The sequence below is a fragment of the Aulonocara sp. 'chitande type north' Nkhata Bay genome, linkage group LG9 (assembly GCF_057382095.1).
Source record: "Aulonocara sp. 'chitande type north' Nkhata Bay isolate Kocher_YH1m ecotype deep benthic linkage group LG9, A_spYH_male_GT1.1, whole genome shotgun sequence".
NCBI classification, from domain to species: domain Eukaryota; kingdom Metazoa; phylum Chordata; class Actinopteri; order Cichliformes; family Cichlidae; genus Aulonocara; species Aulonocara sp. 'chitande type north' Nkhata Bay.
Window position 1 is genome coordinate 32,641,786 of NC_141352.1, and position 16,283 is coordinate 32,658,068.

At 43.1% G+C, this 16,283-nt stretch overlaps 1 protein-coding gene across 2 annotated transcripts in view; it reads right to left on the minus strand.

Moving 5' to 3' along the window:
* Window positions 1-6,266: 6,266 nt before the first annotated feature.
* Window positions 6,267-16,283, minus strand: part of mmp16a (matrix metallopeptidase 16a (membrane-inserted)) — a 75,449-nt gene continuing 65,432 nt past the window's right edge. For both annotated transcript variants that reach the window (XM_086307024.1, XM_086307022.1), the window contains 3 exons: window positions 11,681-11,831; window positions 11,015-11,130; window positions 6,267-8,594 (listed from right to left, as the gene is read on the minus strand). In XM_086307024.1, coding sequence (XP_086163150.1) covers window positions 8,260-8,594; window positions 11,015-11,130; window positions 11,681-11,831 — 602 coding nt within the window. In that variant the 3' untranslated portion in view covers window positions 6,267-8,259. The remainder of the gene's footprint in view (window positions 8,595-11,014; window positions 11,131-11,680; window positions 11,832-16,283) is intronic.

The following is a 16,283-nucleotide window of genomic DNA, read 5'->3' on the forward strand; positions in this document are numbered from 1 at the left end:
GCTGAGCGTGCTGCGGCCGAGAGGTGCCGGTGATTGGTTCATTCAATCTCATTCTACATGGTGCTGTGTTTGAAATTCTCCTGTCCTTTCCGAGGTGGTTTATAGCTGCAGAAATATGAAGATGGTCTATTCTGTGGTATGAGGAGAAAGGCTCTATGCCCCCTGAATAGACCTGAGGGAGATTGGAAGATGGTTTTCATCTGTCACACTCCACATGCTGACAGTAACTATTCTATTTCTTTACAAAGAGAAAAGTGAAAATGGCTCCGTTCATCACTCTGAAGGAGTGATGAAGGATCTCTAAATGGATGTGGGAGGAATGGCATGAAAGGCAGGCATATGATCAAACTCCATATGCAGCACTGGAGGGGGTGAAATTGCCAAAAAGGATGCATTATAGATCTCACAGGTATGTCTGATTCATAGTCAAATGCAGATAGATTAAAGTTTAAAAAAAAAAAGTTCCATCTTTAAAATTTTCCCAGCGTCAACCTGTAGTGTCACGACTGCGCGAGCGCGACTTTAATACTGCAAGGAATGGTGGCGGGCGAGGACTACGCATGGATGAACACAGGCACCAACAAGACAGGGATGCATGTAAACGTCTGAACAAATGTATTTATTGATCGACAGAGCACTGCGTTGAAAGACGGGCAAGAACAGAGGAAAGAGGAAGAAAGATGTTCAGAGAGACAGGCGCTGGGGGGGGGGAGTTCATAAAAGAGCCTACAGGGTTTTTTTTAATGGTTGCTATCACAGGGCCTCCTCAAAGATGATGAAGCGACGGACAGTTTATGGTTTGTTAAGAAATCACCTTTCTTCCTGTGTTTGCCTGTTAAGCTCCCTGTTCCTGTATCAACCTTACAGTCCTTGCAGCAGCAGAATCACCACTTTATATTCGTGATAACATTTGAAACAGCAAGTGCCTGATTTTACACATTGGTAGACCAAAGCAGGCTTCTCATTCCTACTGAGCAACTGATTTATGGCACTTGTGCCTTTAGTTGCTGTCCATGTAGAGTGACTTAGATTAGATTAGATAAGGTAATAACAGTAACCCAAATAACAAAGTCAGATCATGCCACAGTCCAAAGAACCAGTAGAGAAAAAGGTCCAAAAAAGCCAGTTCTAAGGCTTTGTAACTCATGAACCACAGTGAGAGCCATTATCCACTAATGGAGAAAACCTGGAACAGTGGCCGACCTGCTAAAATTACTCCAAGAGCACAAGAGGAGGTTACAAAACAACTCAGAATCATCTAAAGACCTCCAGGCCTCACGTGTCTCAGTTAAGGTCAGAATTCAACAATAAGAAAGAGACGGGGCAAAAATGGCATCCATGGGAGAGTCGCAAGAAGAAAACCCCTGCTGACCACAACAAACACAAAGCCTCGTCTCACATTTGCCAAAACACATCTTGATGATCCCGAGACTTTTGGGAAAATACTCTGTGGACTGATGAGATGAAAATTCCCGTTGCTGCTGATCTCAAACTAACACAGCAGTTCGCAGAAAGAACAGCACAGCAACAGTCAAACACAGTGGTGATAGTGTGTGGAGTCGGGGCTGCTTTGCTACTTCGGGACCTGGTTGACTCTCTAAGAAGGCTCGGCCATCAGTTCGTGTCCTGAAGCTCAAGTGCACTTGCACACACAAGCAAGTCCAACACTGAATGACTAAACAAACAAACAACAAAATAAAATAATAAAATAATGAGGCGTTGGAAAGATCTAGTCAAATTCCACATTGGAATCCAACTGAGATGCTTTGGCATGACCTTAAACAGGTCATTCATCGTCTTATTTAAGGTGATGCCAAAGCAAAACCCTCAAAACTCTCTAAGAAGGCTGCAAAGAATGGGTCACAATTCGTCCCCAGTGATGTGAAAGACTCGTTGCCGGTTATCGGCAGTTATTGGTTTGGAGTTTGAAGGGCAAGGGAGATTTGGATCACTTTTTTACCCATAATAAATAAAATTCTCATCTGCATTTTGCATTTACTCTGGTTATTGTCTACTTAAAATTTGTTCAAAAGTGTGACAAATATACACAAAACTCAGGAAGAGGCAAATACTTTCACATCACTGTATTTATCTTTTGCTTAAAAAACAGAATTAACACTACATCGTGTCAGGTAGCATCCTTACGGCCAATCATCCACCCACGATCAAGCGTTTTACGTGTGTTTGTGTATGTGTGGCAGTAGAAGTCAAGTTTGTTTGTTTTTGTATGTAATCTATAACCCTAAATATGAATGCCTGTCTCTGGTAGTAACTCCTCATAACCGAGCTAATTATATACGCATGCTAATGATGACAGCTTCCACTAGGCCTGATAAACACTGTTTACACGTTCGCTGTTTCTGTGTTTCTGGTCTCGAAAAGGTTTTCAATAAAGGGCGTCAAATTATCTGGAGTGGCTCCACACACATAAAACTGCAATGCTTGACAAGCCTGTTTGGTACATTTATTTTGGGGGAGGTTCAACAAACGGTGGGTTTTGACAATGAGTGAGCTGAGAGTCGAGGAGGAAGTGGTGGTGCTGACAAGTCTCACAGACACAAATAGAGGAAATGTCATCAAACTCCCATAAAGACCCAACGAGCACGTAACAGAAAACAGGGAGAGTCACACAATGTTTGTTTTTTGCTTTCTCTCAATATAGATGATGCGCTGGCCTTTCTGCTGCAAGACAGTACAAGTAAACAGCCATTGATCTGCGTGTGCATGTGTGCAGTTATGTGTTTTAACCTTTTTCATCCAGCTAAAAGCAACAGCTTGATCCTGACTGACCTTCAAGAAGCTCCGTTCAGCTGCTGCCTGTTCTGCACTAATACTAGGAAATATGGTCCTTAACCTAGAATGAACCATCAAGAGGTGAATTACAAGCACTTGGGTTAAAGCATGAATTCAGTTCCCATTATAATAATCCGACAGCAGGAGGAGAAGCAGTGCTGCCAAAAATGGAACTGTTGAAAAAAACGCTGGGTCCAGCGTAGGTCAGTTTAGCACCCGTGTTTCAGCCTGGCAGGAGCAGTGGAGCCTGGTGAGCCCACGGGGTTTCGTCCAGGCTCCAGTTGTGAGACTAAATGCCCTCAAACACATATTCACTCTCTCTTGCATTGTACACCAAGCATGGAGACCAGAGAGGGATCTAGGCACAGATGCAACATGTTTAATGCACACGAAGCACTCTGTGTGTAGTGTTGCACATACAGACTTCTTTGAAGCTTTCTGACTGACTGAACAGCTTATATTGCTGCTAGAGGAAAGTACATACACTAAATACACCCCAGGCCATCTGAGGGAGAACACAAACAGGGACGTGGACACATACTCCAAGTCTGTATTTACAGAGACAATGACTAAAAGCCTCCGGAAAAGAAAAACAGCACCGATCTAAACATAGCTGAGCATATAATGCCTTTGTCTAACAGCAGAGGCAATTTCACCATTGCACAGGCCTATGACGAGAACCGATGAAGGGTTTTCCCTAAGAGTGTAATTTCATCAAACACACCCACACTCGGAGTCGTGACCACAGTCAGTAAACTGGCGTGACCTCACCCACTTTGTTGTCAGTAACTATATGTCAAATGTGTCCCAGCGAAGCTAGAATAAACAGTATCGAGGCATACGCGGCTCCTGTTTCACATTCAGTCCGCAATAAATGCCAATGCTGCACCTCTGGGACTGCACATCCAAAGAGCCGATTTTAATCATGCCACATAAAAATACAGCAGCGCACAATACCAGAGGCCTGCTGAGCCCAGATCAGCACGCACACACATTTCTCTGAGCGTGTTATTTTTTATTTCTTTTTGTATATCTTTCCTGCCGATGGCTAAGTTTAATCTCTGGAGTGTAGAGTGCACCGTGGGCTGAGCCAATACCTGTATTTACTGTATGTCAGCCCTCTGACTGCACCGTGTGGGAGGGCACAGTGAACGCTCCCAGTCATATTTCATGTCAGTTTGATGAGCTCGATATCGCCCTCGCGTCCGCAATCATGCCGCTCTAACCAGCAGCTGATTAGTTTAGCTTAGGATACACACACTGGGGATGGCAACTATGTGCTCCAACGTTAAGAAAACCAAGCACTTTTAGAGCTCGGCAGATAAGTTGTATCTTCCTGTTTAATCCATAAAAAACTTAAGTGTAGAGGAAGTGTAAAACCATAACTGATAATTTCACCCTGTGGCTTGTTACACAAGTCCAAGGGTGTAACACTCTGAAGCAGAGACTGAATTGGACTGTTTAGGAATTACAACCCTTTATATGCATTGTTTACCATTTTGAGAGGCTTAAAAATAATCAGACAAACTAACATTAGTTTAAATATAAGCATTATTCATAATACTTGGATTAAAATCCTCTGCAGGCAATGATGGCCTAAGGTCTAGGACCCATAGTCCTGTGTTTCCATCCTTAGATGTTCTGCCACCTTATGTTGCTTCTTGCATGTGGGTCTGCACTTAATTAATAGTTTTCTATTTAGCAACTGAAAAGCAGCTCGGCGATATGCACCGAAGGTCGTGAGTTTGAGTCGTTTGGTGTGGAGTTTGCATGTTCCCCTCGGTTACTCCGCCTTTCTTCCACAGTCCAAAGACATTAGGTTAGTAGATTACCCATAGTTGGGACTGTGACTGTTCTTTATGTTCTGCAACAAAGTGGCAACCTGTCCTGGGCTGACCCTGCCTCTTGCTCTATGGCAGCTGGGATAGGCTCCAGCCTGGGGCAGGTCGGAGGTTTTGTGGTTTGATTCCTGGCTGCTCCAGTCTGCATACCAAATATCAAAGTGCTTTATGTTGCATAAAGCACTTTGAGTGGTCATGTAGAGTAGAAAAGCACTGTACAAGAACAAGTCCATTTACCATTTTTGTGATCCTGAATTGTAAGACTGACCGATTAAGTGGAAGAAAAGCCTGCTCTGTTGGCCATTGAAGAATTTGTTTTTGTAGCATGCTTTGGACCATTCACCTGCACTGTGACTTGTCCGATCAGTTTTGCAGCATTTAGCTGAATCTGAGCAGAGTATAGCCCTTCACTTCATATATCCAGCCTCCTACTTCTATCAGCAGTCTCATCGTTAAACACTAGTAACCTGTTTCCACTGGTAGCCATGCATGCTATAACATGCTCTCTTACCTGAAGACTTTTTAAAATTAATCTTGAACACAAATACCATTTTGCTGCTTGTTTTAAACTCTGTGTATTTAAATTAATGAAGCCTGCCTCTTTGAGTGCTTTGCTGAGTTGGTAAGATGTTGTGAAGTTGCTTTTCCTAACCGTGGAAATAATTCTGTCACAAAACTTTTGTTTCTACACCTGACTGATTTACAATCCACTGTAGTGGTGTACAGAGGCAAAGTGAATGATCTATGAATGTAATGAAAAACTAACTCATCACATTGCAACAGAAAGCCGTTAATATCTGGTTTAAACAGAGGACGTTCTGTTGTGATGGATATCGAATAAATAAATAAAAATGTCCTCATTAACAGTATGTGTCAAGAATCGATGCTCACTATACCTTTTACTTAATGTTTCAAGCAGGGTGAAAATAAAAATAAAAGCGAATGCATGAGGACAAAAACTATGATTAAATGTACTGAAACTTTCATTAAAGATGGCAATTTACCTTTTTAAAAATCTTTTATCACACATTTATGTTTTGCAGGATAATATAGAGTGTTGAAGGAAAACGCCACACCCATACATCACAAGGCTGTAGTGGAAAATTACTGGACACAAAGGACAGGGCATAGAGTCTGAGGTGTGTGTGGGTACGATGGAGTTTTGTTTCTCTTCACAGGGAGAAGATGCCTGACTGGTGTTAAGATGTAAGATGAACCAGCTACCAGACCAAGTGCCAAATTGGGAAAGCCAAGTTTCCCTACAAACTGCATCTCCTTTCCAACTTTTTAACCAACCATACACACATCTTATTTGTGTGATACAATAAGAAGTTCATTCAATAGTGTGGGCGGGTGTTTGACAGGTCCACAGCGCTGTGTAACTTGAACCTTCAAAACATTTAATTAAACTTTGAAACTGTATATTTTACGTTTGCTCACCAAGAAAACATAAGAAGCTTTCACACTTTAGATTGAGTCTGCAATAATCTTATGATATTTAACCCTATAAAAAAAAAACACTAAAGCTAAAAGGATTTAGATGCCTGAATGAAAATTAACACGGTTTCAAAATGCAGTCTACCTGCTGAGTTTAAAAAAACGAGTAGAAAGTTTGAAGGCGGTTCTTCAATGTATATTGATCAGTTTATTCATTCAATCGGGACATGTTTTTCTCTTGTCCCAAAGTCTTACACAAACAAGTCATCGTGACATGTCCAAGTTGTTTTGACCAGAAAACAGGAAAGAAAGAAAAAAAAAACAGTATGTGATCATGAAAACAAACACACATTCAAAGACTACCCGTCATGTCTCCATGACACTACGTGTTTGGTTCAGGCCAATTTGACTTGCCAATCACCCAAATGTACCACTTAAATCTTTTACAGTTTGTTTGTCTCGGATTTAATTGTAGCTGGAGGAAGGCAGGCGGTGGGACCGGGGTACACTTAAAAGATACAAAAGTGAACATAAACAGTATTTTTAAGAGAAAACTTCCTCCTCGGCTCGATGGGAGGGAAGGGGGTCAAAGCCATGTTGAGCAGAACCGATAGGGTCGTACAGTAAATGCTTGCATGCACGTTGACACAGGCACTGATCTTGACTTGCTGTCTCACTTCAGTCTTCAGACAAGAGCATTCTGGGAACTGTGAGCTCTCTCAAACAAGGCAGTCAACAGGATTTTATTATTATCATTATTTTTAATTAAGTCCATTCACAAAAAAGAAATAAAAAAACCCAAACAAACAAAAACAGAGGAATATGGGCCAAGGACAAATCCAGAAACAAGACTCCTGTCAGCCTGTCTTATGGAAATATCAAAACTAACAGTAACAAATACCTTAACACACAAAAATAGTGGCTTTACTCCAGAACCTTCCAACATCTTTTTTTTTTAGTATACAATACATTACTTTCAGTACAGGCTGGACCTACTGTATTAATCTGTCCAGAATGGCTCAGCAAGCCAGTGCTGAGGATTCTGAGTAACGTAATAAAATTCATAAAATACCAACCACAAGAAGCAATTAAGCAGCTTCTTTAAAAAAAGGAAGAAGAAACAAAAAGAAATAATAGCGGTATACAAATTAAAATAATAAAAAAAAAAAAAGAAAAACACCAAGAACAGCAAAACCAAGCACAAGTAGTATGATGTATAATTAAGGCGAGTTAAAATATTGCAGAATAATTTGGCCCCTGTGTCTCAAACAGACTGCCACAACAGTCAGAGCTCCCCCCAACTCGTAATCGCTGCAAGGATCCAGAGAAGGGAAAGAAGGAACTAAAGAAAGAAAGAAAGAAAAATGTGATCCTCTTTGGAGAGAGATGGATTTTATTTGGTTTTGTTTGGTCTCTTCTTCAGGGATGTCTTAAAGGGAACAGTGAGGACCTCTTTTCTCACATGAATTCCAATAAAAAAAAGAAGAAAAAAAGAAAAAACAAACAAAAAAACAGATGAATGATTGGTTACGTAATAAAGTTGTGTTTATCTGAGACTTATTTTTTTATTTTTTATTTTTCTGAGCCCAGTCTGAAGCTGGAGGAGGGGAGGGGCACGCGGATCAGAAAATAGAAAGCTGTTTATCAACAACCTGATATGACACAGTTGACAATGCAGTGCCCTGTGGGAAGAGTTTGTTCCCCTGAAAGTCCTCCGTCTGAAAAGCAGTCGGGCAAAGAAACAAAGAGGACGGGGATAGGAAGTCGAGTTTCTGAGATACAAAGTGATGCTGACCCTCTTGTTGATTTTTTTTTTTCTCATTATTTTTGGACCGGGATCGAAGGTCACATCCGACAAAGATCCCCCTCCACAAACTGTCCCTCTGGGCCCCGTTTGTTAAAAAGGCTGGGGGCTGGAGAAAGTCAGCTTAAAGTCCTGGGAGTCGCCTTTTTTTAAACGCGGGATCACCGTCAGACTTCTCGGCTGGTTCTGCAGGTCTGCACGAAAGTTTCGATCGCCGAAGAGGAGGAGGCGTGGCTTGTTGTTTTTCCCATAAAGCTGTCCAGTGTCCACCGTCCTCCTCTCTGTGAAAAGTGGGGGGCTGTTGTACTGTTTTTCCACAATCCTCTTAACTCCCACCCTAGCTCTGCCCTCTCGTCTCTTAACCCCACCCCCCTCCAAAAAAATTCAAACCCATTCCTGCATGGAGCGTTTGCAGTACAGTATGTGGCGAGGCGTGCCCTTCCTCTTGAACTGCACCACGGTGTAGACCAGCACCAGCAGGCACAGCGCGAGCACGCAGGGGATCACTATGGCGATGGCCTTCACCGTGTTGGCCTCGTTGTCCAGCTCGATCACCACATCCGAGTTGCCGTCGTCGGCCGGTGGGCGGCCGGGGTCGATGGGCGTCAGCTCGCAGCCCATGAAGTCCTTGAGGATGGAGCGCGGGTAGCCCGGTTCCACTCTGAGGAACTGGTTGCTAAACTTCCAGTACTCCTTCCCCTTGTAGAAGTAGGTGAAACCTGAAGCAAGGACACACGCACACAAAAGTTGTTAAAGAGTGATTTAGCACGTTTTCAGCTAATGCTCAGCTCTGTCAGTACTGTCAAAATGTGCATTAAGCTGTCACCGAAAAGCCATCAAACTGGATATAATGATAACAATTTCATTCAGCTGACGGAAAGGTCACCAGCTAGGGCGAGTGCTAAAACGTGAGGAATACGTCACATTACTAGCTTATAAGCCATTTGCTGTTAGATCCTCATCGATACACGTCAGGCATCATTTTTACTGCTAACATATACTGAAGTAACCGGGCACAACTGTTGCTTTGGAGGAAGCTCTTTCATGTATTTAATAAAGTCACGAACTGTTCAAAGAATTTATTACTAATTGAATCTTTAAAAAAGAAATCACCTTTTATCTTAAAGGAAAAAAATTATTCAAGCGAAGTCAAAATGAAGATAACCAGCCAGTAGTGTGTGTGCTGCTCTGATGCTGAGCCACAGTTTCGGTTTCAGTTCAGTTGTTCTGCTGGGATATCTGTGCCTGTCCCTCAGGACTAATTATACCGGTCATGAAAGAGAAAACACACCCGAGCGGGAGTCAGGCCCCGTAGCTACGCTCACACAAAAGCGCAGCAAATGTCACTGGCAAACAAGGCGCTTTCTAAGCCACGAGAGCGACGGTCGATTTTGTGACGGGACGTGAGGGCGACTGTCCCAGCGTCCCCCAAAGATGCACAGATCCGCTAATGCAGTCGGCCGCCGTGCATTCAGGTGAGAATTTACCCCTCCTCTCCACAACGGCTCCAGCGATGGAAAAAAAAAATCATGAAACACAAAGAAACTATTTTTTTGTTGTTCCATGCCCACAATATGTTCATTTCAAACTTTGCCTCCACCGTCGCTCAAATGCTCACTGGGAAAATGTGCCGTGTAAAACTGGTCCGGACAGCCTGGCTGAATCCTCGAGCTCTCCTCTCCCTCGTTGGCCTCCTTTCACACTTTGTGTTTCCCCATTTGTTATTTATGCGCACTCCTCTCTGAGAAGATGAGGAAAGAAATGTTCTAAGTTTCCAGGCGAGGAAGGCCAGCGCTTTTTAAACAACGTGTCGGTTGGAGATGGTATGAGCGAGGAAATGAAACAGCGTAAGGTGGGATTTTAGATGAAAGAGGGGCCGGCCTGGCCGAGTGGGAGACTTGATCACCTTGTCGGGCAGAGCTCTGTCTTCACAATCTGGCCGCGTATAGTGAGACAGGCCAAACCACACAATGCTCTTTGAATTAGTATTTAGAGCTCAGCTGAGTATTGTGATTAGCTGATGAATTACAGCCACTGTTGGGATGCTCCTCTTTCTGATCTGGCGGCAGGTTCTGTCACACTTTTCTCCTACATTTAACCCAAATTAAACGAAAAAGGGTTTTTTGTTAGAAATAGAAAGATCCACATGAAGACTAACTATACAGCTCCATAACAAGTAGAACTATTCACTGAGAGACACAGAGGGGGAGAGCAGATGAGAGGTCAGACAGGCTGAGCTTGTGTGGGTTAGAACCAGGTCAACGTCGCCCTGGGCTCCCCGCTCCGAAACGTGCCGCCTCATACACACTGTCGTGGGCTACAGTGGCGTGCTCAATTACGCCTGGCGATCTGGGTCAGTGTTATGAGCGGTCCACTTGGCACGCTGTCTCGGCAAACAGCCGGCTCTCTCAATAAACGAAGGCCGACACATTTACGTGCAGAAACATACACAAACAGCCATCATCCGCTTGGATATCAGTCCATCCTTCATGCTCTGATTGATGCCCGCTCCACCTGGCCTCACCGGCAGAAATGCCCAGCTACAGGTCTGGCGGGGGATCTTCGGCACAGATGGCACGAGCTTTCAACACCACCTGCTCTGTTTTTTCCAAACGACTTGCAGCCAAGACCAGACCCCAAACCCACCTGGCACGGTGCATCCAATGGGAAAAGATTATTTTTGTAGCCTTGCCATCTGAGCGGCCTATCGTTGAGCTCCCGGCGAGATTTTAATCCCGCCTACCCAAGCCTGAAGAGAGTCAGTTGGCTTAAAACCGGAATGAGCACCCAGCGGTGGTCTTGTCCTTTCTGCTTTCCACAGTCCGGCTCCGACTGGGTCTTATGGCATTCAGGGCAGGATGGACCGATTACGCAATATTTTCTTGTGAAACAATTCATAAAAAACAGGGACAAAATGTATTTCTGGATGATCTGACCTGCTTTTTGTTTGGAATACGCAAAAAACATTTCCCTCTGTATTGCATGTATGGAAGCGTGCCACACACTGAGACTCAGTTTAATAAGTGGGGCAAATTTCAATCAATGCTACCCTGCCAGTGACCATCTGAAATCAATGCAGCCTGGCAAACGAACTGCAACTTGCTTGCCAAACCAGAGTATTGTGCAGGACAAATCGTACCATTGGCTTTGTCCACGAAGGCCCCCTGTGGCGATTCAGGCACACCTCTCCACACTGTGATAGGCTTAGGATAGCCAAGGTCCATGATTCTCATTTCCTCATTGTAGCGCCAGTACCTAAACAGGAACAAACGATGAGCCACGGGAAGACAAAGCAGGTACTATAAGGCTAGAGGAACACAGGGCTGAAAATGGAAACAGATGGTATTTTATGTGTATACCTAGTATCTTACTATCACACTGTCAGCTTCCTCTAGTGAGTTAATTCAAATAATACCTATCATAGCAGGTGTGAGAGGCATGGGGAAAATCTAACTCTATCCCACATTTTCCCTGAACCTTTTTCACCCTGATGATGTGGGACAGCAGACAAACAAAGAAAACTAATGAACCGTCCTCTAAGAGGAGTCGCTGACCTGATTTTGTAGCAACATATTACAGATGGTTCTTTAGCACAAGTGTCAAATGAAATCAGGTTGAGAGCGACTCTGTGTCAGATCAGAAACGCTACTTTAAAACATTCTTCCCGTTCTTGTTTAGTTATACTAAATATCCACCAATTTAAGATCATACGCTTCGCTTTTAAGAGACCTTTGCAGGCTAAATTTGCACACGGCTTTCAAGGAAGAAAGTCCAGAACTGATCTAAGACCTCCACTCGTACCCACCTGTCCCCTTTAAAGAAGTAGGTTTTGGCCACATCCTCCCACCACAGGGCGGTGTCGATGCTCTGTGAGGGCATGCCATGGGCAAACTGGGAGATGTCCTTGGGGTATCCGGACTGCAACACCGTGTCCTTAAACACCCAGAACTGCTTTCCTGCATATCGAGAAAGAGAGTGAGAAAACAAATTAGAAGGAGGACGAGTAACCGTGGGGATTACCATACAGGGGGGCAAAAGACCCCAAAACGCACTGAACACACGGCAGGCAATAACCTGTTGCGTTGTATTACTGTATTTGATGCTGATACTGTTGAAAGAGGGAACAGAAATGGTGACAAGCTCCCCTTGCCCTTGCTTAGAGGTGCTCTGGGAACTTTTTGGCGCTGGCAAACTGAGCTGGTAACTGCTCAGCTGTGATAAAAGGAAAAAAGCTGCAAAGCTTGTGGGAAAACTGGCAACCAAACAGTCAAATTAAAACCTTTATTTTTTAAAAGTTTCCTGGATCCATGAAGCCAAGAAAATACTTGGGTTGTGATATTGTTGCTGAAATATTAAAAACCATATATCTTTTTCTGCTTTGTTCCTCGCCTCCATTTTTTCCTCTCTACAGCCTCCTTCCTGTGGAGTAATTAGGTTAAACAGCACATTTCTGACACCGCGTGACCCCAGGAAGTGCATTTCTTCATCAATGGTGGAGGCGTAGGGTGGGTCAAGAGGAAATGTGTGTTGGGGTGTGTGGGGGGAGGTACGTGGCAGAAAAGAAAAAGGGAAAGAAGGAGTAGGAATGACAAAGGCAGAGCAGATGGCGTTTTTATTATTCCCTTTTTATGATTAAATCAAATGAAACGGAGCCTGAGGCTATGAATGTTTGCTGTTTTATGAGCGGGAAAAGAGCAATCATCGGTTTAATATCTGCAAAATACTTACAGTATTTCTTTCAATAATCGCGGCGCTGACAAAAATAAATCAGGGTTTGGAGGAAAACATAAAAAAGGGCTGACAAGGAGGAGTGTGTGACATGTGCAGATGTCAGACACACACACAGTACGCTTCAGTCGCCTCTGAAACTCTGTAACATTCAAGACATTGAATATAAGTAAATTGAAGTTTTTTAAAGCTTGTTTTTAAGACAAAAACAGAGAATCAAAGATTCAAACCGTGTTTGCAGAATCCGATTAACTGGCTGTGTTTAAAGAGCCGGATCCTCGCGTCTCCCTGGTGTCTAACTAAACACCAATCAGCCTGAAACACTACATGGAATTTCTGCAGGGTCAGCTTTACAGATGACCACACAACTTCTTTCTTTCTTTTTTTTAACAAATGCAGGAAATGGATGTCAAATAAGGGAGGCAAAATCCCAGCAATATCTGGCCTCATTCATTTTCTTCACAAATTCCCCATGTCTGACATTTCACCCTAAAGTATTTAAACAATACGGATACCTTAGAGATGGAAAGGTGGAAGGAACAGTAGGACAGGGTGTTGGCTGAATGTTAAATGGGAAGGCGAAACCTGCAACGGCCTCTTTTTTTCTCAAAAGGAAATTCCTGTCATTTCAAGTCATTCTCTCTCAGCGCTCCGCTCACCGTGGGTCACGCTTCCTCCCGGCCTTGATACGCCACGCTAACACGCCACACCCTGAGGTTAATAGTGACCCGTCCCCAGAAAGAATGAGTTCAAATTGATTCATAAAAAAACTCCCAAACTTTCCCTTCTCTCACTCTTTTTTCCCCCCAATCCCACATAGAATGGGATTCTCCGTTCTCGCTTTCTTTTTTAAATTGGAGTCGACTTGCATCGGCCTCCACATAAAAGTCGAGCTTCATCTTCAGAGCTGTGAGGGCTGCTTTGATGTAGTGGTGGCTCTGGCATCTGCTGCACTGCAGCGACTAATCCCCCCCCCCGCCTGCCTCAACAGTGTATGAAAAGTGTTATATAGGATGAAGATTTGTTCCAAAAAGGAGACGCCTCCTCTTTACACAGGCCACACACAAAAACGGGAAAACCAGGAACCACACATGCGCCTGTGAGTACTTAACTTATTATGCATACGCACGTCCAGTGTGACCCCGTGGCTTTAATGTCTGCTTGAAATCATCGCGTTCAGATCTGGAAATGTATTCTTCGACACGGCGTTTAAGCAAAAATCATCGCAGGCTTTTCCACGTACAACAAACAGCCTATGGAGATTCTAAGTTTGTCAGATATTCTCCCATAAAACTAAAAACTGCTACAACTGCGCCGATGGAGCACGAACCGTGCTGACTGCTACTACTGAACATAAACCAAACATGACCCCCATTTCTCACAAAAAACAGAAGTGTAAACTGACTGCTATTTTGCATGATACCTCCATCTGTAACCCTGTGTTATAAGGTAGGGAACAGTAAATGTACTAAAAGGTTACACTGTGTTAGAAGAGTTCCTGCTCAGGACCCGAGCATTCACCCTTTCAGAGCCAAAATGCCAGGGTATTAATGTTTTGGCTAAAATTAGATGCTCTGTCCTAAATGTTTTATTTCGTCTGGGGCAATGAGCATTCATACCTAAATTCATTATACCGCCCCCTCTTCTCTACTTAATGTTTCAGATTAGAATCTGCTGCTGAAAATATCTTTGTTTGAGACATTTTATCCTGCATTTAGCTATCGAGTACATACAAAAACCTCTTCATGGGGCAACAGTTTTACAAAGAACAGCCAAAAACAGTAAAAATGTTAATAAAAACTTTATATAATTCATGGAGTTAACATTAGCTGCAACACTTGGTAGCTAGCTCTGATGCAGAAGTGACAAGCTAACAGTAAGTGGCTAACAGTAAGTGGCTAACAGTAAGTGGCTAACAGTAAGTGGCTAATAGAAAACATACGTTACTGTAGAGTATTATATAAAAAAAACACTTTTTCTACTTTTGTTTTGCTTTATTAAACTTCTGTTAAGTTTTGAGTGTTTTTGCAGCATGTTTATATTTGCCGGTGTTTTCTTAAATTGCAGAGCATTTGACCTCTCATGGCCACCGTGAATATCTGCACTGACACAATATACCACACAGGAAGAGAGCCAGACATAAGCAGGATACCAAATACCTGTGGCTGTGTATAACTGTAACCAGCACCATGACCTCAAACTTGAAATAAGACCCTACAAGAATACGGAGAAAACCTCTGAGCAAGCATTTGGAAACAGTGGGAGGAAAAAACTCCCTTTTAACAGGAAGAAACAAGAACAAAGCAGAACCAGGCAAAACTGGTTGGGAGTGAATTCAATGACATTTTTAATTTAAAATTCAATGTACACGCCAATACTGGTCCAGCCTACAGCTCGAGTTCAATGTGAGAGTTTTGATCATCTCTAAGTGATTAAAATTGGACGTGATGAGCGAGTGGTGAGTGTCACTGATCTTTTATGACTCTGGAGGGGACCATAGGGTTGCCAAATGAAAATCAGGTTATATTTAGAAAGACTTGAAACTATCAATCAAAGTCATAATTTTCCCATAGATTTCTACAAACCTTTATTCTTTCTGCAACGATAAAAGTTGCCCCCTGCTGGTCATTAGAAAAAATGCAAGTTTAACCTACCACATTAGCCGAGCCTGCGTATTGTTCTGCTCTTAATCTGAAATAAAACAATATAAGCCATGTCTGCATAATTTAGATGTAGGGAGTAGCTTTGTCTGTCCTCTGACACAAAAGCCTCAATCAAGCTCTGATTGGATCCTGCCTCCCAGGAGGAAGATACATACCCCTATATGTGTGCTGTGCATATGCAGGGCGCCTCCGAGTAAAGCTGCAAAAGCCCATGCTAATCTGATTAATTTAATTTCAATTCACAACACAGCTTCTTATTAATCAACATTTCTCCATGTAAAACGCTCTTCTTCTAAATCTGCCTGCATGGTGTTGCCAAACTGTGAATGGTAATTCTGTAAGGGCATATAGCCTGATTAGCAATCCACACAGCAGGCCCGGTTCGACTGATGCGTTTAAAATTCATGAACTTCTTGCGTCTCTGAAGAATTCAGCGAGGGAAACAACTAATACACTGACATTGGCGTAGGAACGAAGAGCACACTCTTAATGTATACTGTGTCTGTTTCCAGACCTGCCCAAAAAGCACTAAGCTAATCAGTGTCTCAGCCATGACAGCCAAAGCAGACTCCAACGTCCCCATCTGTGGATGTATTTTAAGAGAATTCATCAGACGAGAGCTGTTCAGAGTATATTCAAAACGCCTGGTTAGACGAGGAGTTAACGTGCCGCCTTCTGCTTTCTGACCGACTTTCTTCCTAATTTTTCTTCCAAATGGTGACAGTCAGAACAAGGCCTTCTGGGAAATCAGCTGCATGTGTTCAAATGAAAAAAGGCATTCTGTTAGTATGAATTTTCTAACTCCACCGCTGCCCAGTAAAGAGCAGGGTGGAGGAGAAGGCAGCGAAATCAAACTTGCAGAGCTCGTGGCACACCCGGGACCAGCAGTCTGCATTTCCAGGAATTGTTTGGTGTTGGAAATAGAAACGAGTTTGAGAGAAGATTTGTAGTTTTTTTTTTATCATCCCAGCAGAGTTTCGTTGTTACCTACGTCTCCTTTCATCAACACCCTTCCTT